General features: G+C 40.0%; 1 protein-coding gene across 1 annotated transcript in view; it reads right to left on the bottom strand.

Moving 5' to 3' along the window:
* The window catches only part of LOC310763274 (scavenger receptor cysteine-rich domain-containing protein DMBT1-like), a 37,490-nt gene that overhangs the window by 6,628 nt on the left and 8,951 nt on the right, over positions 1 to 21,911 (bottom strand). Inside the window, exons 9-31 of the mRNA XM_083615163.1 lie at positions 18,114 to 18,155; positions 17,669 to 18,010; positions 16,082 to 16,117; positions 15,821 to 15,862; positions 15,359 to 15,700; positions 14,642 to 14,677; positions 13,031 to 13,372; positions 12,883 to 12,918; positions 11,670 to 11,710; positions 11,226 to 11,568; positions 10,190 to 10,225; positions 9,190 to 9,231; positions 8,747 to 9,088; positions 7,770 to 7,805; positions 6,491 to 6,532; positions 6,060 to 6,401; positions 5,890 to 5,928; positions 4,971 to 5,003; positions 3,501 to 3,587; positions 3,250 to 3,270; positions 2,509 to 2,820; positions 1,104 to 1,130; positions 774 to 809 (exon numbers count right to left, since the gene is read on the bottom strand). Of these exons, the coding sequence (XP_083471289.1) occupies positions 774 to 809; positions 1,104 to 1,130; positions 2,509 to 2,820; positions 3,250 to 3,270; positions 3,501 to 3,587; positions 4,971 to 5,003; positions 5,890 to 5,928; positions 6,060 to 6,401; positions 6,491 to 6,532; positions 7,770 to 7,805; positions 8,747 to 9,088; positions 9,190 to 9,231; positions 10,190 to 10,225; positions 11,226 to 11,568; positions 11,670 to 11,710; positions 12,883 to 12,918; positions 13,031 to 13,372; positions 14,642 to 14,677; positions 15,359 to 15,700; positions 15,821 to 15,862; positions 16,082 to 16,117; positions 17,669 to 18,010; positions 18,114 to 18,155 (2,997 nt within the window). The remainder of the gene's footprint in view (positions 1 to 773; positions 810 to 1,103; positions 1,131 to 2,508; positions 2,821 to 3,249; positions 3,271 to 3,500; positions 3,588 to 4,970; positions 5,004 to 5,889; positions 5,929 to 6,059; positions 6,402 to 6,490; positions 6,533 to 7,769; positions 7,806 to 8,746; positions 9,089 to 9,189; positions 9,232 to 10,189; positions 10,226 to 11,225; positions 11,569 to 11,669; positions 11,711 to 12,882; positions 12,919 to 13,030; positions 13,373 to 14,641; positions 14,678 to 15,358; positions 15,701 to 15,820; positions 15,863 to 16,081; positions 16,118 to 17,668; positions 18,011 to 18,113; positions 18,156 to 21,911) is intronic.

Genomic DNA, 21,911 nt, shown 5'->3' with positions numbered 1-21,911 from the left:
TGGGGTGAGGGAGATCAGCAGAGAAGTGCCAGTTGAAGTGACTGCACAAACCACTGACATATTTATTAATGTGGTAACCAGAGGCATTCTGGCAATAGGTTAGAGTAAAAACTGGAGGAATCCATATTTCACCCATACATTCCCCTCTGAGGGTGACAGAATGTCATCAAGTTCTGTTGCCCCCAAAGGAACTTGCTCTGTTGCATTCAAACAGTGTGGCGGTAAGGAGCACCATGAGCTAGACACTCCAGGTTGTGGGCAGCTAGATAACTGGTTCTGGAACTTTTTTTAAAAGTCAAGGAAAAAATAGTTAAATAGACAGAGGCAGCGCTACAGCTCATGGACCACCTTGCAAATAACTTTTGTTTTATTCATCTTTTTTTTTACTTTCATATTTCTGATTTTTCAGAATGTCCCTTTAAAATCTGCACAGAGATGGGATGGGACAGACTTAATTCCATCTCCAAGCACAACTGGGACGGACCTGACTTTTAGAGGGTCATCAATCCCTAGCAACTGTAGGGATGGGTGGTAGCATCACTGAGAAAAGCACCCTTGAGTGAATCATGTGCAGCTGCCAGCACCTTTATTTCCAAAGAGGTGACATTGGGGGTACGGATGGTGCATGTGAGATATGGCATTTATACATTTATAAATCATTTTGCATTTGTGGGCTGTGCATTCATCCACGAAAATACCTATTCTACAAAGCCTGCATAGCCAAAGCTAACATTTAGTGTGATATATCATGAGGAAGCTGAGGTATCTCTTACCGTTTGAAAGTGTAGTTTCCTTGCTAATTGCAGGTCCTTGAAAAACCCCCCACAAAAGATGGAGAAGAAAAAAAAAGAGAAAGTAAGAGAAATATTGTGAGGAACACAGTTTTCCTGAAGTAATTTTTACTGTAGTAAAAATAGAGTAAGTTATGTAGTTTAGTATGCAGTAAAAGTTACTCCGTTTAGTACAGAAGGAATCAATGGTTAAAACAGACTTATACATACAGAAATATAGATGCATTTAATAGATTTAAATGCCAGTTTGAATCTGTATACTAAAAACTAGAATTTAGGATTATATTATCGAGAAGATGAAATGTCCCTTACTTGGAGTAGGAGTGCTCACAGTTGGTACTTGAAAAGAAAGAGAAAAAGTGGGATAGCAGAGTAAATAGAACTTCAATGAAATCAAAATTGTACATAGAACATAAATATGCTTCTTGTCAGTGACGGCCAGTCCTGTTTTGCCACCTGAGGCAAAACCAGAATGTGCCGCCTCTTGCCCATCTATTGTCCTGCCCTGCCAGCCCCCCACTTCCACCACCAGACCCCCCCCCCACTAGATGAGATCAAGAAACTTTCCACAAGGCCTTGGCACTCATCTTCTCTGCCCCAGTGGCAGGGAAGAGAAGCAGCAATACTGCACAGCAGAAAACCTCCCTCTCGCCAAAGCCTGGCAACAGGGGAATGTTCCGGCAGAAGTGGTGTTGTGAACTGGGTACCGCCTCTTGCACTTCCGCTGATGGAAGCAGTTGCTTCACGTCACCTAATAGGTGGGCCAGCTCTGCTCTTTATAGGAAAGTGACTACTGTGAGTGCTTTGGTTCTTTTGTTTTTGTTCTTAGCCACAAAGCCTTAGCCTACTGGCTTGGACATCATGCCAGCCCTGTATGGCATAACATCAGTGTTGATTATTATTATGATGAAGACTTTGCAATTTGTGGCATTTTGGGTCATGGCCCCAACAAAGAGTGTGCCCTGCTGTGTATTTTGAAAGTTTTCCAATGGACCAAGTCAGTTTTCTTTGCCTGGTGTGTGTTCTGGAGAAACCCACGAAACATCATTTGAAATATTGATCACAAGAAATTAGAATAGGGAATGTTCTTTACAATTGCTTTCTTGCATGAAGCCAGCAAAGGCAGACAAGGCATGAAGCAAAGGTAATTCCCTGACATCAGTCACTTTCAACACAATCCTATACATGCCTACTCAGATATAAGCCCCATGGACTTCAATTAGACTTACTCCCAGAGAAGTGGATATTGGACTGAAATTTTATATACGTTTTCACTAACCAGGTGCCGACCAGATGTTTTGGATTATAATTCCCATCATACCTAACCATGCAACATGCTGGCTGGGGTTGACAGAAGTTGTAACCCAAGATATGTGGAGTGCACCAGGTTGGCAAAGGCTTTAAAGCCCTAAAAGGCCTCGGTCCAGTATACTTGAAGGAGCGTCTCCACCCCCATTGTTCCACCAAGACATTGAGGTCTAGCGCCGAGGACCTTCTGGCTCCCTCGCTGTGAGAAGCCAAGTTACAGGGGACCAGACAGAGGGCCTTCTCAGTAGTGGCACCCGCCCTGTGGAACGCCCTCCCACCAGATGTCAAAGAGAAAAACAACTTTTGTTGGAAGCCGCCCAGAGTGGCTGGGGAAACCCAGCCAGATGGGTGGGACATAAATAGATTATTATTATTATTAATATTCTATCATGCTGCAATCAAAGAGTACCTGAGCAAATGACACCAGCATCTTCTCTATGGAGACAATTGTGCAATCCCCAGCCTCTGTGGGAGCAGTGTCCCAAGCTGATTTCATTCCCAGTGCACCTGACATCATCCATAAGAATTGGCCCTGAGCCTTCATCAAACAGAGCATTAACTGTTGCTGAGCGAGCGGGCCCACATTTCTGCTGCCTGCACACAACACTTGCGTCGCTTAAGTCCCACTCATCGTCGCAGACTGTCCCCCAAATTCCATTGTGAAGTACTTCAACCCGTCCCTCACATCTGTTCCTTCCATTGACTAGTCTCACGGTGCCATCTTAGAAAGACAAAAGAGAAGCATTAGTTGCCTCCCACTGGCAGATCAAACTCCATGTAATAGACATATATAATCTGCATTTACTTATTTTCCAATTCCTTCATAATAAACTTATTCTACAATACTGTATATCCAGATTTAATATTATGTCTTGGAGAAGAGGAAACAACTTATATCAGATGAAGGAGTAGTTTTTTTTGCAAGGCTGGTTTTTTTGACAACAGCCCATAGATTCCCTAACCCAGTCTATGGTACTGATCATGCTTGACCTGTCAGTCCAAGAAAATCTGGAAGGTCCAGGTTGGCCACTGCTGCGTTACAAAATCAGGCACCGCCAAATGTAAACAAGATAACCAGGTCGTCCGTCTGATGTATTAAAACTATTTTTTTAAAAGTTTCACAAATGCATACAAGATGAGAAAAACGTACCTGGCAAAGCAGGATGGTTAGCTAGAAACAGCAAAAGAAGAGGGGAAAAGGACCAAATCAAATACTACGTTCTTTGAAGAAATTATTTCCAATAGCAGGACTGAAAACTACTAAGGCTGCAGTCCTATACCCATCTGCCTATAGTGAGCCCCCTTGAATTCAGGAGGACTTACTTCTGAGTGGATAGGTGTAGGATTGCACTGTTATTAAACTGAATTATGCTGAGATTAAATTTCTAGCTGAAGGCTTACCAGAAGTAGTGGACGCCTTAGTGCTAGGCCGAGGTGCAGGAGTGGTACTCAGAGTTGTCAATGCTAGTTGAAAGAAAACAGTGAATTACAGTTACCCAGGTCATATGCTTCCTCAGTTTTTTTATCCCTACAGTTAATATTTGAAATAGAAAACCATCTATTCAGTAGTTCAAACGGCTAATTATTTCAAACAAAAGGAAAAGGGGGAAAAAAGGATACAAGAAAAAAACACACCTTATATATTCAATACAGTGTTAGCTTATAGAAAAAAAAATGCTTTATGGAGTAACCCTATACAAGAGTTCAGTGGGATGTAGTTATACACTATACCTTTAAAGTATATTCTTTCCATCTGGCAATTCTAGGCACTATAGTTCACTCCACACAGAGTTACAATTCCCAGTAACTCTTAAGAAATTATAGTCCAGAATTCTTTGAGAGAAAGAATGAGCTCTGAACGTGCTTTAAATGTATAGGGTGTACAGTCATACTCTCTGCTAAGTGGTTATTTAGGTTTACAGTGCAATCCTGAACATGCTTGATAGTGAATTGAAAAAGACTTAGGACAGCTGCATTACGTTTTTGTGCTTTTTAAAAGTGTGCTTTAAATGCATTATAACACTGTGACACCAGATGGTGCTGTAGAATTCTGTTTTTTGGCAATTTCCCATTATGAGGTTTACAATGCGTTTTCCTGAAACATTTTTTTGATGTGTCTGGATCCAGCTTTACTTTTAGGTAAAAATACTTTGGAAGGCACTATTAATTACCAAGCATGAAGACCCTCTAATATTATATATTTACTACAGTTCCTATGCTTATTCACTTAAAATGATGAATTATTATATGACTGGGAAAAGATTTACCGTATTTTTCGCCCTATAGGACGCACTTTTTCCCCTCCAAAAATGAAGGGGAAATCTGTGTGCGTCCTATGGGGCGAATACAGGCTTTCGCTGAAGCTTGGAGAACGAGAGGGGTCGGTGTGCACCGACCCCTCTCGCTCTCCAGGCTTCAGGAAGCTATCAGCAAGCCTGGGGAGCCCGCGGGAGTTCCCACAGGGCTCCCTAGGCTGCGGATAGCAGCCTGTTGCCCGGCGCGCAGAGCGCCCCTTGCGCCGGGCAGACATCCACAGCGTGGGGAGCCCTGTGGGCCGCCCTGAAGCAGAGTGCCCTGCGCGCCGGGCAGACATCGGCCAGCCCCACAAGCTCAGGGGACAGCTGGGAGGCGCAGCGCTGCCATACTGCTGTTCCCCGACCTGGTTTTGGGGGGGGGGAAATAAAGGAAAAAATTTTTCCTTTATTTCCCCCCCAAAAAACTAGGTGCGTCCTATGGGACGGAGCGTCCTATGGGACGAAAAATACGGTAATTTAATTTAATTTAATTTAATCCAACAGTATCAGGAGGCCAGCACATTGACTCTACCTGGATCACAGCCTATTAATGGAATGTGCTATAATTATAAAATACCTGGTGCCGTTGTTGTTGGATTTCTTGCTGGAGCTGAGGAAAGAATTATAATAGTATCATAGATAAAAACAAACAACAAAAAGGAAATACAGACACATTTGTGGCTTCCACAGCCTGTTAGGGACTAATCTTGTTTCATCCATACTTTTGTATGACTCCAGAAACAAAAAATCAATAGCATTTTATTGGTTTCTAGAGAATTCTTCTGTTTCCTTTCCAGGTTTTGACTGCTGCTATTTACCAACATAGCAAAATATTGTGAACTCAACTAGGTTTTGCTTTGTGAAAAACATGCATAACAAGAAGGGATTTTGTACTTGGATGCCAACATTAAGATGTATGAGTTCTATTAAAATAACTTACTGTGACATTATGTCACATAACACCTGCCAATATATTTTCTGTGGGGGCATAGGTCTCCCAAATCCCAGGTTTCTTAAAACCCATTTTCATGAAAACATGATATTGGGTTGGGACTACAGCCCCATTGAATATAAAGGTTTGGGAATTCCAGTTCCCATAATTTCTAGCCCTGTTCAGAAGAATGGGCCATACATTTGGTCAATCTCCAAGTGTGGAACACAGCCAGGCCAATTAGATTTGACCCCAACATTGTTCACTCTGAGTGGCTCCTTTTCCTATAATCTACACATACAGTGTGAACATCTGCAGGGCGGGGAGCCTTTACTCCTACTGTGCCATGTTTCCTATGTATAAGCTTTATGTGTGGATGCCAGGGGATGGGTCTTCTTGGTGTGTGCAACATCCAGGGATTGTCTGGTTGTGTGGCCTTCCTCATGCACTGATAAAATGAATGAGCAATTCTTCTGTAAAGGGGTCCTCAATTTCATGGAGATGGTCTTATATGCAAAAGAACAACAACAAATCATAATGCTCCCAGCTTTCAGTTAATACTCACTACTTATAATGGGGCTCCCTGTAGTATAGGAAACATTTCCTAAAACAATGAAAGAAAGAATTAAAAAAAATATGAATTTATACTGCAGAGAGGTTCCTTGCAAATATTATTACAAATAATGAACACTGCATAATATGTAATGTGTGAAAACCAATAGAAATGTACATTACCAGAGCAAATGACACTTGCATCTTCCTTATGTTTGCAGTCATGGACTCCCCATCCCTTATGGGAGCATTTCTCAAGAGAAAACTCATTCCCTTCGCACTGTACTGCATCCAGGAGGATAATGCCAAAGCCTTGGCCAAAGTGGGCACTTAGTGGAGCTGAAGTGGCTTCTCCACAACCAAGTTCTTTGCACACGACCTGAGCATCATTAATGTCCCATTCATCATCACAGACGGTCCCCCACTCCCCATTATGATAGACTTCAACACGACCCTGACAGCTGTTCTCTCCATTCACCAGTCTTAGGGAGAAAGGGCTTGCTGATGTTCCCAATGAAGAATCATCTGCAAAAGTTGAGGAAAAATGCTACCTTTTCTAATATATAATACTGACAAGTGTAAAAAAAAAGTTATAACTTCACATTAGTTCTTACCAGTTGTAATGCTCTGTCCTGTAGACTGTGGTGGCGGAGTTCCTAATTTAAAGATATACAAGATACAACGCTAAATGTTTAAATCTTTGTCTACATATTTATTTCAGTGGTGTTGACTACAGTAGTCAAATTGCAGTCAAACATAACTAATGCATGAGTGCTAGTTAATGCATGAAGGTGTTAAAACCACAGAGCTGTGTTCCTAGACTCACTTAGGTCAAAGAAGGATGTGAAGCTTCTTCTCTTCCTTTCTCTCACTATTTTCTCGCCACGTAATATACCAGAATGGACATGTCTGAACTTGCTCTAAGTTCAGACCACATATTTGAAACTATAGTGTGTATTTTGTACCCAAGTGTAATCTGCCTGTGTTCTCTTTGCTGCTGCATGGAACAGTGCATGAATTAGACTTTTGGATTTAGTAAGGAAAGCTTTTAAACGTACTCAATAGCATGCTAGAGAGGAGGGGCAAGCATTTTATGGCTCAATAAAGGGGATATGCAAAAGTGTTTAACAACCTATATTCCATGCTATGCTGCTGGTTAACTCTGAGAACATTTTTAACTCTGCTGGGGGCTCTCTTCTGCTGGAGGATGTGCACAGTCCTGCATTTTGAACCTCAGTGCCCAGTTCACTTTTTTTGTTAATTACAGTGGTACCTCGGTTTACAAACTTAATCCGTTCCTGAAGTCCATTCTTAAACCAAATCCATTCTTAAACCGGGGCACGCTTTCCCTAAGGAGGCCTCCTGTCACTGGTGCCCTTCCACTGTTCAGCTTCCATTCATAGACTGAGGTAAAGTTTGCAAACCGGAACACTACTTTTGGTTTTGCGGATTTTGTAAACCGAATAGTTCATAAGCAAGATTGTTTGTGAACCGAGGTACCACTGTTCTCAAAAGTAAATCAGATCTACTTTCCACCTCCACAGAATATACAGTGAAGACTTCACTGGTTGTTTGCAATAACCATCTGGTGTTTGCATTTTTAACCTCAGCCTTGTGCTATTAAGTGCTTCTTTTTGATGTCTTCAGATGTAACATGCTTGCGTTCTCTGTTGTCTCCCACTTACAACAAAAAACCCTTCCATTCTCAGTTTGTGTTTCCATTAGAATTCACAAACCACCTTTGTTCCTAGTTTGCACCACTGATTTGGGTGCAGCCAAGGAAAATTAAATTTGTGCAACAACACCTTATTCAGCTCTGTCCTCCACCCTTGCAACATTTTCCTGCAGAATTTTACCAACCAAATGGCAGGAGGGACTGCTGTTAATACATACCAGATGTAATGGGTGCTTCTGTGGTGGTGGGAGGTCCTGAAAATGGAAAGAAGGATGCAAAAGAGAAAAATGAAACTTATTTAAATACTCAATGAGAGAAACTTAAAGTTATATGGGTCCTAGTAACGACATCTTAGCAGATAGCTATCGGAGAAATATAATGTTTATAAATTGATTTATTCTGATTGTGCTATTCTAAATCCTAGAATGAGTTCCAGATTGAGCCAGGGAACCTGACAAGCAGATTCAGTTTCCAAAGTTCTCATTTCCTGTCTTTAAAATATGGCATCTGCACTTTTCCTTTGTGGTACTTTTTAGATTTGGAAGATGTTAGGAAGTGAGCCCCTTTCACTTAGCACTCTGGCCTCAATCTGATCCATCACAATAATGGAACATCACATCATCTAATGAAAGTGATTTGCAGAAGATTCAAAATGGACTGAAGATACTCCTTCCCACTACCTGTTATGAAACCAGATGACTTGCTACCATAACATATGCCCTAATGCTAATTGCTATTGAATATGATTCTAAAGGTGGAAAGTAAATTAGATGAATTCCAGTTCCAGATATCCTTGGAATATCTCTTACTAGCAGGTGATGGCTCTAAAGACAAAGAGCACCTGTCACTTGCAGTATATTCCAATGGAGCTCCAAGACTTGTTGTATTATTAGCTTGAGTATGCCCACATACAGTATGTCTTTAGAGTCTAGCCTATGTCTTTATTATTGAAATTAGGTCAATGGCTGTGCAGTCTTTAAATAAATGTATCATCAGATGCAACCCCCTGCCTTCAGAAGCTTCAGCACCACTTATGAGATGAAAGAATATTCTCTGTGGTGGATGGAAGGGTTTTTAATTTAAAAAACAGAAATGAAAAAGTATAACTGTATCCTTGCAATACAGGCAGAATATATATATTTGGAAATATTTAGAAGAGATGCTGCAAACACATATGGAAAATAATTGGAGGTACCTGAGCAGATAACGCTGGCATCTTCTTTATGTTTGCAGTCATGAACTCCCCATCCATTATGGGAGCATTCCTCAAAAGAAGATTCATTCCCTTCACATTGTACCGCATTCAGGAGGATGCTGCCAGAGCCTTGGCCAAAGTGGGCACTTAGCGGGGCTGCAGTGGCTTCTCCACAACCAAGTTGTTGGCACACAACCTGAGCATCCTTCAAGTCCCAATCGTCATCACAGACAGTTCCCCAGGTCCCATCATGGTGGACTTCTAGGCGACCCTGGCAGCTGTTCTCTCCATTCACCAGTCTTAGGGAGAAAGGACTTGCTGATGTTCCTGATGGTGCATTCTCTGCAAAAGTTGATGAAGAATGTTACAGGACTATTTCTCGTTCAGTAATATATAATAATAACATTTGTGGAAAAATGATAAAACTCCACATTAATACTCACCAGTTGTCACCCTCTGTTCTGTAGATTGTGGAGGTGGAGTTCCTAAATTAAAAATAAACCAGATGCAATACTAAATATATTAAATCTTGTCCACATATAATGTCATTTGGTTTAAATATCTAATGAAGGTTTTATAAATTAGCTCCTCAGGGTTGTTTGAAAACTGGCCTATAAATCTTTAAGCTCTTCTCTGTGTTATAAATATGTCACTGTGTTGCCTCCAGATGGAACATGCATATCTCTGACCTCCTCTGCTTACATAGAACAAGCAAAAAAGTCCTTTCTCCGTTTGCTGTTTCATCAGAACTCAGAAACACAATCTGTTCCTGGCTTGCAAACTGTTTTCGGGGCAGATTATGTTTTGCCCACTCCACCGTTTATTGGATTTGGAGATAATGGAAAACTATGATTTGGTGCAAATTTAGAAGCTCCTTATGTAGTGGGGTAACGAATGAAAAAGCTCAAGGCTCATAGCTGCTGATGCCCGTAATGTTGATTTGTGATTTGTCATTATGTTTCAGTTCAGTTTGTGCATATATGAAGAGTAACTCTGACTTTCATTTACCTCTAGATACCAGATTACTATGAAAGAAATCTGGTTAAAGAATCTTCGAATTTCCCAATAGCTCTCTTAAAATAAATTCATTCTATGGAAGTGCACACTCTTCTTTTTGCTGCCCCATGATACATGAAAACCAGGAGTATAATGTACACCATGTTATTTTCTCTGAAGAGGGCTGTGCTCAGAATCTATTTCTCTTTATATACTAAATAGCTGCAGGAGATAGCTTAAGGGAGGTTGGGCATTGGGCAACCAGGGTGAATGGGGAGGGGACTGCAAAAGGTGCTACTGCTGTCACACTCAAGCTCTCTCCTTTCTGCCCTATGCTAAGAGCCATTCCAGAAGAATTATGCCAAACAATCGCAGCAGGGAATACTAATCTGTTGGTTGGTTCCCCCCCTTTTTTAATAAAACATGATAAAGTCAAAAAATACATACCAGATGTAATGGGTATTTCTGTGGTGGTAAGGGGTCCTGGAAATAGAAAGAAGCACAGCATAAAAATAATTCCCATTTAAACACCGGAAGGGAGGAACTCATTGTTACTGTATATAGTTCTTAATAATTGCACCTCATCAAGCAGATATTAGAGAAATTTAATGTTTAGAACCTTATCTGCATTGTTCACTCTACTATAAGTGCTAAACTGATTGAGTGAGGGAGCCTGCATTTTAACTTGCTAATTTAGTTTCTAGTTTTCTTATTTCCTCTTGTGGAACCTTCACCAAAATGTATGGGTATGTGTCCATTTTCATTACATGACAAATCTTTGCTTTGTGCTTTACTGTACACTGGGAAAATGGCAAGAATTATGCCCATTTCACTCAGTACTATGGCTCCACACCTATTCCTCACTATTCTGGAATACCAGATCATGTAATGAAAGTGAAAAATAGGCTTATAATAGATCCAAAGCAAATATTCTCCTCACCACCTGGGATGAAATTAGAAGTTCTTCTATCATGGGCTGTACACTGCTGCTGACAGCTATTGACTATATCTCTAATGGAGAAATCTAAATTAAATGAATTCCAAGTGAATTGGTTTGTCCGTGTATATTAGCTATCATCAAATCCATTATGTTCCTCAATACTATTCATTAAAAGTTGATAGGATCCAAAGGGTTTGAGTTTCTGGACTCTTGCAGGTTCTTCAAGCCCTTGAAGTCCTCTGACCTCATGCATTTAAGCATTTCTGCATGTCTCTTTAGCTTTTAAACTATATATTTATTATTGAAATTAGTTCAATCAATGTGCAGTGTACAAATGCATAAGCAGATGCAAAAACAAACAAATGCGCAGGAATAATTCCAATGTGACTTATCATATGAAAAAGTGATTCCCTGCACTGGATGGAATAATTTCTAATTAAAAAGAGAGAAAAGAGGAAGTTGATTCATGGATTTGCAATAGGCACAAAAGATTTGCAAATGCAGATCTAGAGGTTAGCACATATGGAAAATAGTTTGAGGTACCTGAGCAGATGACGCTGGCATCTTCCTTATGTTTGCAGTCATGGACCCCCCATCCCTTATGGGGGCAGTCCTTAAGAGAAGATTCATTCCCACTGCACTGTACAGCATCCAGAAGGATGCTGCCGGAGCCTTGACCAAATTGGGCACTTGTTGGAGCTGAAATGACTTCTCCACAACCAACTTCTTTGCAGACAATGCGAGCATCATTAATGTCCCATTCATCATCACAGACGGTCCCCCACTCCCCATTATGATAGACTTCAACACGACCCTGACAGCTGTTCTCTCCATTCACCAGTCTTAGGGAGAAAGGACTTGCTGATGTTCCTGATGGTGCATTCTCTGCAAAAGTTGATGAAGAATGTTATAAGACTATTTCCCATTCAGTAATATATAATAATAACATTTGTGGAAAAATGCTAAAACTCCACATTAATACTCATCAGTTGTCACCCTCTGTTCTGTAGATTGTGGAGGTGGAGTTCCTAAATTAAAAAGAAACCAGATGCAATGCCAAATATTATAAACCTTGTCTCATATCATATCACTTTTAAATATGTAGTTAAAGTTTTGGACCCTACCGCTTCAGAATTGTTTATAAGTGCAAACTCGCCTGTACACCTGTAACTTCACCCTTGTTTTAGTTAAAAAGATAGCTCTGCTGTGAATCTCTTTCTTTCTAAAACAATACAGTAGTACCTCGGTTTTCGAAAAAGCTTAGTTTCCGAACAACTTGGAACTCAAATGTTGTAATCCCCGAAGTCATTGTTCCGGTTTGCGAACTTTGCTTTGGAAGCTGACTGTGCACCTGAGCTTCCAGTTTCACTGTTGTGCTGCTAATTTGTGCCCCCCCTGTAATCAAAACCCTTTCCCTCCTGTTTTCAGTGTTGCACTGCTAATTTGCACCCCCCCATTGTAACCAAAGCCTTCCATTTCCGATTGCAGTGTTCTGAGGTGATATTTGGTGCTTTTTGTTTGTTTGTTTGTTTTGTTTTGTTTTTTGTTTGTGTGGCTTTTTTGTTTTTGTGACTGTGGCTTGTTCTTCGTATTATGATTTGATTGATTGATTGATTGTGTGACTGCGGAAATGGATAAAAGCCCCCCATCCAAACAATAACTATCATCAGTGCAGGTAAGAAATTTTTTAGAAATTTTTTTTTATCATCTACAGTACTGTCTTATTTATTTTATAGTACAGTACATTGATTATTGCTTTCATTTTATGAACCAATGGTCTCATTAGATGGTAAAATTCATGTTAAATTGCTGTTTTAGGGGTTGTTTTTAAAAGTCTGGAACGGATTAATTCATTTTGCATTACTGGTAAGCGTGCCTTGGTTTTGGAATGCTTTGGTTTTGGAAAAGACTTCTGGAACAGATTAAATTTGAGAACCAAGGTACCACTGTATACAAGATAGCTTGAAGAGAGAGCTAAAGGAGGTTTAGATATTGGGTGGCCAGATTAATTGACCAATGAAAAGGTGAATTGTGTGCAAGCAGAGAATCTGAAATTAGTGGTACTGTATTGCCATTTGATTGGTTCCTCATTTCTGCTGCACAATGAGGACCATTCCAGCGGAATTATGCAAGCAATGGCAGCAAGGAGTGCCAGTATGTTTTGTTTTTAAAGTCAAGTGTAAGTCAAGCGAATACATACCAGATGTAATGGATGTTTCAGTGGTGGTGATGGGTCCTAAAATGAAAAGAAGAAAGCACAGCATTGACAAAATAACTTCAATGTGTTCAATGCAGATGTAGAAGAGATGCTTTAGAAATAAGCATATACAGAGAAAAACTGGATGTACCTGAGCAGATAACACTGGCATCTTCCTTATGTTTGCAGTCATGGACTCCCCATCCATTATGAGAACAGTCCTCAAAAGAAGATTCATTCCCTTCACATTGTACCGCATTCAGGAGGATGCTGCCAGAGCCTTGGCCAAAGTGGGCACTTAGCGGGGCTGCAGTGGCTTCTCCACAACCAAGTTGTTGGCACACAACCTGAGCATCCTTCAAGTCCCAATCGTCATCACAGACAGTTCCCCAGGTCCCATCATGGTGGACTTCAAGGCGGCCCTGACAGCTGTTCTCTCCATTCACCAGTCTTAGGGCGAAAGGACTTGCTGATGTTCCCGATGGAGCATTCTCTACAGAGGTTGATGAGGAATGTAAGATTATTTATTGTTTATAGGTAACACTGACAATCATAAAAAAGTTAAAATGCCACATTAATACTTGCCAGTTGTAACGCTTTTTTCAGTAGACTGTGGTGGTGGACTTCCTAATTTAAAAAGAAACAAACCAGATACATTGCCAAATATTTCAAACCTTGTCTCCATATCATATCACTTTTAAATATCTAATTATAAATATCTACCCTTCAGGGTTGTTTGTGATGACAAACTACCCTATACACATTTAACCTTACTCTTATGTTATTTTTTAAAAAAACGCTCAATAAAGAAAATAAAATATCTATATACAAGTACTGATAGTATTACAAGTAGAAAACAGTGTACGACTGAACATTATCATTAAACTTATTATTCCATATTCTCATCCAACAGATCACAGAGTTGTCCTCAGGTATAGCATGCTTACATTTAATCTAGTCACCTCACACAGAACAAACATAAATGTCTTTTCTCAGTTTCTGGTTTTATAAAAACTCAAATGCCCTGCTTGGTTCCTGGCTTGTAGATGCAACTTAAGAGCAAATTACCTTTTGTCTCCTGCATAGTTTGCTGGATTTGCAAATAAGAGAAAACTGCTTTGCTGCAAATTCAGAAGCTACATATAGCACAGAGAAGAGAATGCAGAAACTTAATGCTCATGCCTATTATGCCCATAATTCTGTGTCATAGTTTATAATTTTGGCAGTGTACAGAACATACATTTAAAGAACACACACACCACAAGTATCCTTGGAAGTATTGTTTGTTAAGAGTGCTGGGAATTGTAGCTCTGTGAGCAGTATATTACAGCTCCCAGGATTCTTTCAGGCAAAATGATCTTTAAATATATGGTTTATATTTACCACCTTATATCTCAGCCTATATCTCAGCGCAGTCTGTGTGTATTTGAAGAGCAACTCCAATTTCATAAATCTTTACAAACCATATATGGCAGACCTTCCAGTGTCTTTGAATTTTCCATGAAATTAATTTATCCTAACACAGTGCAGATTCCTCTTATTATTTTAACTGACAATAAGGGAGATACATTGAATCTTTCTACACACAGAGAGAGAGAGAATCGCCAGTGGAAAGAGCCAAAGGAAAGTTATGACATCTGATTGGTCCATCACTTCTGCAGTACACTGAGGGCTATTCCAGCAGAATTATGGCAAAAAATGGCAGCAGGGAGTGGAAATCCGTTTTCTTTTTAAAGGAAAGCTAAATCTAGTACATACATACCTGATGTAATGGGTATTTCTGTGGTGGTGAGGGGTCCTAAAAATAGAAAGAAGAAAGAATAGCATAAAGAGAAAGCTTATTTAAATACCAGAAGACAGAATCTCATAGCTCTTTGGTTTTTAGTTATGGCACCTCAGTGAGCAGCTACCAGAGAGATGTAACCCACCTTTTGGGGTGTGCGATGGTTGCGGCCCAGTACAGCACCACAGTGTGTGGGGTTGGGGCTTGGACTAGATGACTTTTGGGATCACTTCCAACTCTGTCATTATACTACCTGCAGCTACACTGCGCATTGGCCTGCAAACCTATGTGCATGTTCCTTCCCCTCCCCCAGGCAAATTTTGCTTTGTGCCATGATTTTTATTACAGAGATGGCAGGCCCTTTCATATAGCATTATGATCCCAGCTTGAGCATGCCCATATATCTCTTTAGATTGCAGCCTATACATATATTATTATTATTATTAGTAGTAGTAGTATGATGTGTGTGCAGTCTTCAAATAAATGCGTAACCAGATGCAAAGAATTGTCAGAAAAACTTCAGCATCACTTATTAGATGAAATAAGATTCACTGAAGTCAACAGATGATACTTCAGGGTGGGTGGTGGTGGGGAAGTCAAATCATGTCCTTTATATATAGACAGAGTAACTATTACGTTTGCAAATACAGATCTAGACAAGAAGTGTATGTGTATACAGAAAATAGATTGAGGTACCTGAGCAGATAACGCTGGCATCTTCCTTATGTTTGCAGTCATGGACCCCCCATCCCTTATGGGGGCAGTCCTTAAGAGAAGATTCATTCCCACTGCACTGTACAGCATCCAGAAGGATGCTGCCGGAGCCTTGACCAAATTGGGCACTTGTTGGAGCTGAAATGACTTCTCCACAACCAACTTCTTTGCAGACAATGCGAGCATCATTAATGTCCCATTCATCATCACAGACGGTCCCCCACTCCCCATTATGATAGACTTCAACACGACCCTGGCAGCTGTTCTCTCCATTCACCAGTCTTAGGGAGAAAGGGCTTGCTGATGTTTCTGATGGTGAAATCTCTGCAAAAGTTGATGAAGAATGTTACAAGACTATTCTTAGTTCAGTTATATGTAATATTGACAATTGTAAAAAAAAAAAAACAGCAATACCCAAAATTAAAAGCTCATATCCATACTTACCAGTTGTAACACTCTGTTCTGTAGATTGTGGTGGTGGAGTTCCTAATTTAAAAAGAAACAGATACAATACCAAATATTATAAACCTCGTCTTCATATCATATCACTTTTAAATAATCTAATTAATGTTTTAATGACACCCAACTCTTCTCTCCTTTCTGCCCCATGCTGAGGGTCAGTCCAGCAGAATTATACAAAGGAACGGCAGCAGAGAGTGCAAATTTGCTGCTTAAAAAGCAAGATAAATTCAAGTAAATACATACCAGATGTAATGGGTGTTTCTGTGGTAGTTAGAGGTCCTAAAAAATGAAAGAAAGAAGAACAATATAAAAAGAAAGACTGTTTGAACACCAGAAGAGAGAAATGCATAATTCTATGGTTCTTAATTATGGCACCTAAGCCAGCAGCTATCAGATAAATTTAATGTTTAGAACTTCATTTGTATTTGGGGTTGTACTCAACGAAGCACTACATACTGTAACTCCTACCACAAGTGGAACAACTTCTGCTTGTGCAATGGAACTTTCTTTTCCCCCTCCCACTGTCCACCCCCTAAATCTGTTAGGGGGGTTTCTCCAACCACCAACAGAAGGTTTGGGTATGAGACAGACTACATTTGTGGTAAATGATGGCACCTCTGGAGGAAGCGATCAGAGTAAGTTGATGTTTAGAACTCACATTGCTCGGGTCCTAGACTGAATCCCAGACTGAGCTAAGGAACCATTTTCACTTGCAGATTTAGCTTCCAAATTTTATACTTCCTGTTGTTGTTATAAAAAAAAATGGACCCTGCACTTAACCTATGTGTATGTTTATGTTCCTTTCATCACCCATAACGTAAACCTTTGCTTTGTGCCATATTACCATACTGAAGAAATGACAGAAAGTGAACCCCTTTCACACATTATGGTCCCAGTATAATTCCTCAGTATACTGGGACATCAGATGATTTAGTGAATGTGATAAGCAGTACATTCAGGAAAGACCAGATACATTACTTATCCCCACCATCTGAAATGAGCTCAGGTGACTTTCTGCCACAGGATGTGCACTGCTGCTGACAGTTCTTGATTATGGTTCTATGGCATAAGGGTGAATCCAAGTGAATCAGTCTACCAGTGGCTATTAGGCATATTACCTGAATGGATCCTGTACCATCATATCCTAGGGTTGCCATATTTCAAGAGGTAAAAATCCAGATACAAAAAGTATCTGGCCACCACTAAGCCCGAGCTGCTCATGCCTGAGCCGTTGCCAGAACCTGGCCCACCCAGGCAAGAGCCTGAGCCTGACCAGGGCTGCCTGTGCACCAAAAACAACAACAAACCAACCCCAAATCCAGGACATTTGCTTTAAAACGTAAAATTCCCCACAGGTGAGCATGTGGGACACCCAAAAGAGGACATGTCTGGGAATTCCCGGATGTATGACAACCCTATAAAATCTAGTGTGTCACTGAATACTAGTTACTAGCATTTTATGATGCCAAATAAGAATTTCTACCCCCTTGCAGAATATTCTAATAAGTGCTCAAAGACTTGTGATCTCATGTGCTTGAGTTTGCCCATATCTGTCTTTCGATTCTAGCCTATACGTTTATTATTGACATTAGTTCAATGGGTGTGCAGACCGCATATAGATTCATAATGCATTGCAAAAAAGGAAACTTGCACAGAAAAACTCCAACAACGTTTATAAACATGAAAGAAGATTCCCAGAAGTGAACTGAAGAGAGCATAAAAAGTCAAACCATGTTATTACAGTGTAGACACAATAACTTCAATATGTTTAATGCAGACGTGGAAGAGGTGCTTTAGAAATAAGCATATACAGAGTATAACTGGATGTACCTGAGCAGATAACGCTGGCATCTTCCTTATGTTTGCAGTCATGAACTCCCCATCCATTATGAGAACAGTCCTCAAAAGAAGATTCATTCCCTTTGCAATGTACTGCATTCAGGAGGATGCTGCCAGAGCCTTGGCCAAAGTGGGCACTTAGCGGGGCTGCAGTGGCTTCTCCACAACCAAGTTGTTGGCACACAACCTGAGCATCTTTCAAGTCCCAATCGTCATCACAGACAGTTCCCCAGGTCCCATCATGGTGGACTTCAAGGCGACCCTGGCAGCTGTTCTCTCCATTCACCAGTCTTAGGGAGAAGGGACTTGCAGATGTTTCCAAAGGAGAATTCGCTGCAAATGTTAATGAAGAACGTAACAACACTATTCTTTCTTCACTGACATATAATACTGACAACTGCATTTATTTCCACTAAAACCCAGCATCGCTACTTACCTGTTGTAACACTCTGTTCAGTAGTTGGTGGTGGTGGAGTTCCTAATTTTAAAATAAACAGATACAATGCCAAATATTTTAAACCTTGTCTTATATCATATCACTTTTAAATATCTAATTAAGTTTTTCAAATCTGACTTTTCAGGGTTTCTTGTAACTGCGTATTGGCCTATAAACTTTTAACTTCAAGTGTGTTGCCTTCAGATATAAGATGTTTATATTTTATCATGTCCCCTCACATAGAATGAACAAAAAAAGTCATGTCTCAGTTTTTTGTTTCAATGCAACTCAGAAAATACATTTGTTATTGTTTTGCAAACTTGGTTAGATTGTAAATTATTGGTTCTTATTTTTGGTGTATGCTAAAAAGATTTTTCTTTAGACCACCCAACTGAGCTATTTAGTATTGATGAGCATTTTAATCTGTTTTCAGTTTATTGTTGATTTTAATTCTTGGAATGTTTTCAAATTATTGTAATTCATTTTTTAAAAACACAATTACATTATTGTTTTATATTTTTTGTTAACAACTTTGAGACATTTTATAATCAAGCGGTGTATAAATTTTAATAAATAAATGAAAATAAAGAGGCCTGATAAAAGTTTGTTTGAACTTCTCAACAGCTTTCTTTTCAAATTAATTCATTCTATGGAAGCGCAAACTCTTCCTATTACTGCTCCATGAATGTGAAAACCAAGGGCAGAAGTTAAAACATGCTATTTTTCCCAGAGAAGAGGGATGTACTGCAAATCTCCTTCTCTTTAAAATAATATGCTAAATAGTATTGTTAATGACTGAATGAATTAAATTTGTATATTGCTCTGTATCGACAGGTATACAAATAAATAGCCAGAGAGATAAAGGACGGTATAGATATAGGGTAGCCAGACCAATGAAAGAATGAATGGGTGGAAGAAGGGAAATTGCAATATATGCTGTTGTTAGGAAACCCAATTGGACTTGCCTTTCTGCCCAACACTGAGTATAATATGAGCAGCATTATACCAAGAATGGTAGCATGGATTAAATCTCTCTCTGTCTCTCTCTGTCTCTCTGTCTCTCTCTGTCTCTCTCTCTCTCTCTCTCTCTCTCTCTCTCTCTCTCTCTCTCTCTCTCTCTCTCTCCTCCCTCTCTCTCTCTCTCTCTCTCTCTCACACACACACACAGCCAGGTTAATACATACCTGATGTAACGGGTATTTCTGTCGTGGTTATGGGGCCTATAAATGGAAATAAGAAAGCACAGCATAAAAATAAAGTACATGTAAACATTAGAAAAAGGAAACTCATAGCTGTATGCTTCTTAGTGATGGCACCCCATGAGGTAGATGTCAGAGAGATTTAATGTTTAGAACCTGATTCGTCTAAGTCCTACCTTATGTTACGTATTGAGCAAAGGAACCACCATCTTGACTTGCAAATTCAGCTTCCTAATATTTCAGGTTGTGTCTTTTAAAACATGGAACCTGCCCTTAAACCTATGTCCTACGAATCTCCTTCCCCTCCACAAGCAAATCATGGCGAGCCCCTTTCACTCCACACTATGATCCCGTCTAAATCCTCACTACTTGAGAACATCAGTGTATGTGATGAAAGAGATAAGCAGTAGATTCAGGATAGACCAGATGAATTCTTTCGCCACCATGTAGAATAGACTCAGAATACATTCCGCTGCAGGATGTGCACTGCTGCAGACAGGTATTGATCAGGAGAGTATATACAACAAATTTCATGTGAATTGATCTATCAATGACTTAGCCTTATTACCTTAATGGAGTTACACCATCAGATTCAGTGTACTACAGAAGTTACTAAAGTTACTGAGTTACAAGAAGTACGTGGAGACAAAGCTATAGACTTTTTGACACTTCACAGGATATTCTAATGGCATTCCAAGAATTGACTTTATGTGCTTAAACATGCTCACATTTGTCTTTAGACTTTAGCCTACACATTTATTACTGAATTCAGTTCCGTGGGTGTGCAGTCCGCACATAAATGCACAATATGATGAAAAAACCAAAAAAACCCTGCACTCCACCATCATTTATCAGATGAAAGAAGATTCCCAGAAGTGAATGGAAGCGAGAGGAAAGAAATAGTGTCCTTACAGTATAGTAAAAAAACAACAAAATATACCTGAGCAGATAACACTGGCATCTTCCTTATGTTTGCAGTCATGGACTCCCCATCCATTATGGGAGCATTCCTCAAAAGAAGATTCATTCCCTTCACATTGTACCGCATTCAGGAGGATGCTGCCAGAGCCTTGGCCAAAGTGGGCACTTAGCGGGGCTGCAGTGGCTTCTCCGCAACCAAGTTGTTGGCACACAACCTGAGCATCCTTCAAGTCCCAATCGTCATCACAGACAGTTCCCCAGGTCCCATCATGGTGGACTTCAAGGCGACCCTGGCAGCTGTTCTCTCCATTCACCAGTCTTAGGGAGAAGGGACTTGCAGATGTTTCCAAAGGAGAATTCGCTGCAGAAGATGATGAAGAACGTAACAACACTATTCTTTCTTCAGTTATAAATAATACTGACAATTGCATTAAAAAAACTAAAACCCAGTATCAGTCCCTACCTGTTGTGATACTCTGTACAGTAGATTGAGGTGGTGAAGTTCCTAATTAAAAAAGAAACATATCTAATACCAAATATTATACACCTTGTCTTCATATTGTATCAGGGCTGCTTGTATCTGCAAACTGGCCTATACACATTCAACCCTTGTGTTATAAATAGATCACTGCGTTGTCTCCAGATATAACATGATTATGATTTATCTTGCCACCTGTCACAGATCAAATGAAGTCATGTTTCTGTGGTTTCCTCAGAACTCAGAAAATCCAATATGTTTTTGGTTTGCAAACCTTATTTGATTGTATATCATGGGTGCATTCAGATGTACAAAAAATTATGTAATTTCTGCACATTCCTACTTTAATTCCTCCATGATTTACCCATGAAAATGGCAGGAAAGAACTATATGCTGATATACTGCCTCAAATTTGGTTACTTTACTTTTGCATTTTTCTGGGATAATGTCCCCCCCCCCCCCCCGGGAAGCAATTAACAAGGAAATGAACACTAAACACCTGATACAGTCTCCTAGATTTCTGGAAGTGTATTCTGCAAAAACTCAACTATAATTTGAAAATCAACCGATAGGGAAATGTCAGGAAGTGGAACGCACTGTCTTGTGAATGCAGCTTATGTTTTACCCCAACCACAGTTTGCTGAATTTTAACATAATGGAAAACCATGGTTTGCTGCAAATTCAGAATTTGCCAATATAGTGGAAGGAAGAATGCAAAAGGTCAAGGCTCATGGCCAGGCAGCTTTTTTTTTTTAATGTCTTTTTATTTTCTTGGTTTACAAAAGTATGTGCAATGTCTCTCTCTCTCTCACTCTTTTTTCCCCCAAGTAACATTTTTTACAGATCAGTTTTGTTTGTTGAGACATTAGGAAGAAAAGGGGGAGAGAGGTGGAGAGGGGAAAGAAGAGTGGGGGTGGGGTCGGGTGGCGATGTTTCTATTTTACTTAGTATATGCGTGGTTTTGTGTCAGCGCCGCTTGTACAGGTTCTTTGCTATTCACTTGTGTTCCTTTGGTGGTGAGAGAGGTTGGGGTGGCCCAGGGTGTGGTTGTTCATTTGTGATTGTCTGTGGTGATCTTTGTTTTCATGTGTGAGTGGGGTGTGTGGGTGTTTTGGGTCAGGTTAGCCATATTGATTTGTATGTTGTTGGTAGATTTTTCCCCCTGTCTTGTTGGGCTGTGTATGTGATGAAGGGGAGCCA

Source organism: Podarcis filfolensis (genome assembly GCF_964270895.1).
Source record: "Podarcis filfolensis genome assembly, chromosome: 5".
NCBI lineage: Eukaryota > Metazoa > Chordata > Lepidosauria > Squamata > Lacertidae > Podarcis > Podarcis filfolensis.
This window is presented reverse-complemented; position numbering and strand designations above follow the sequence as displayed.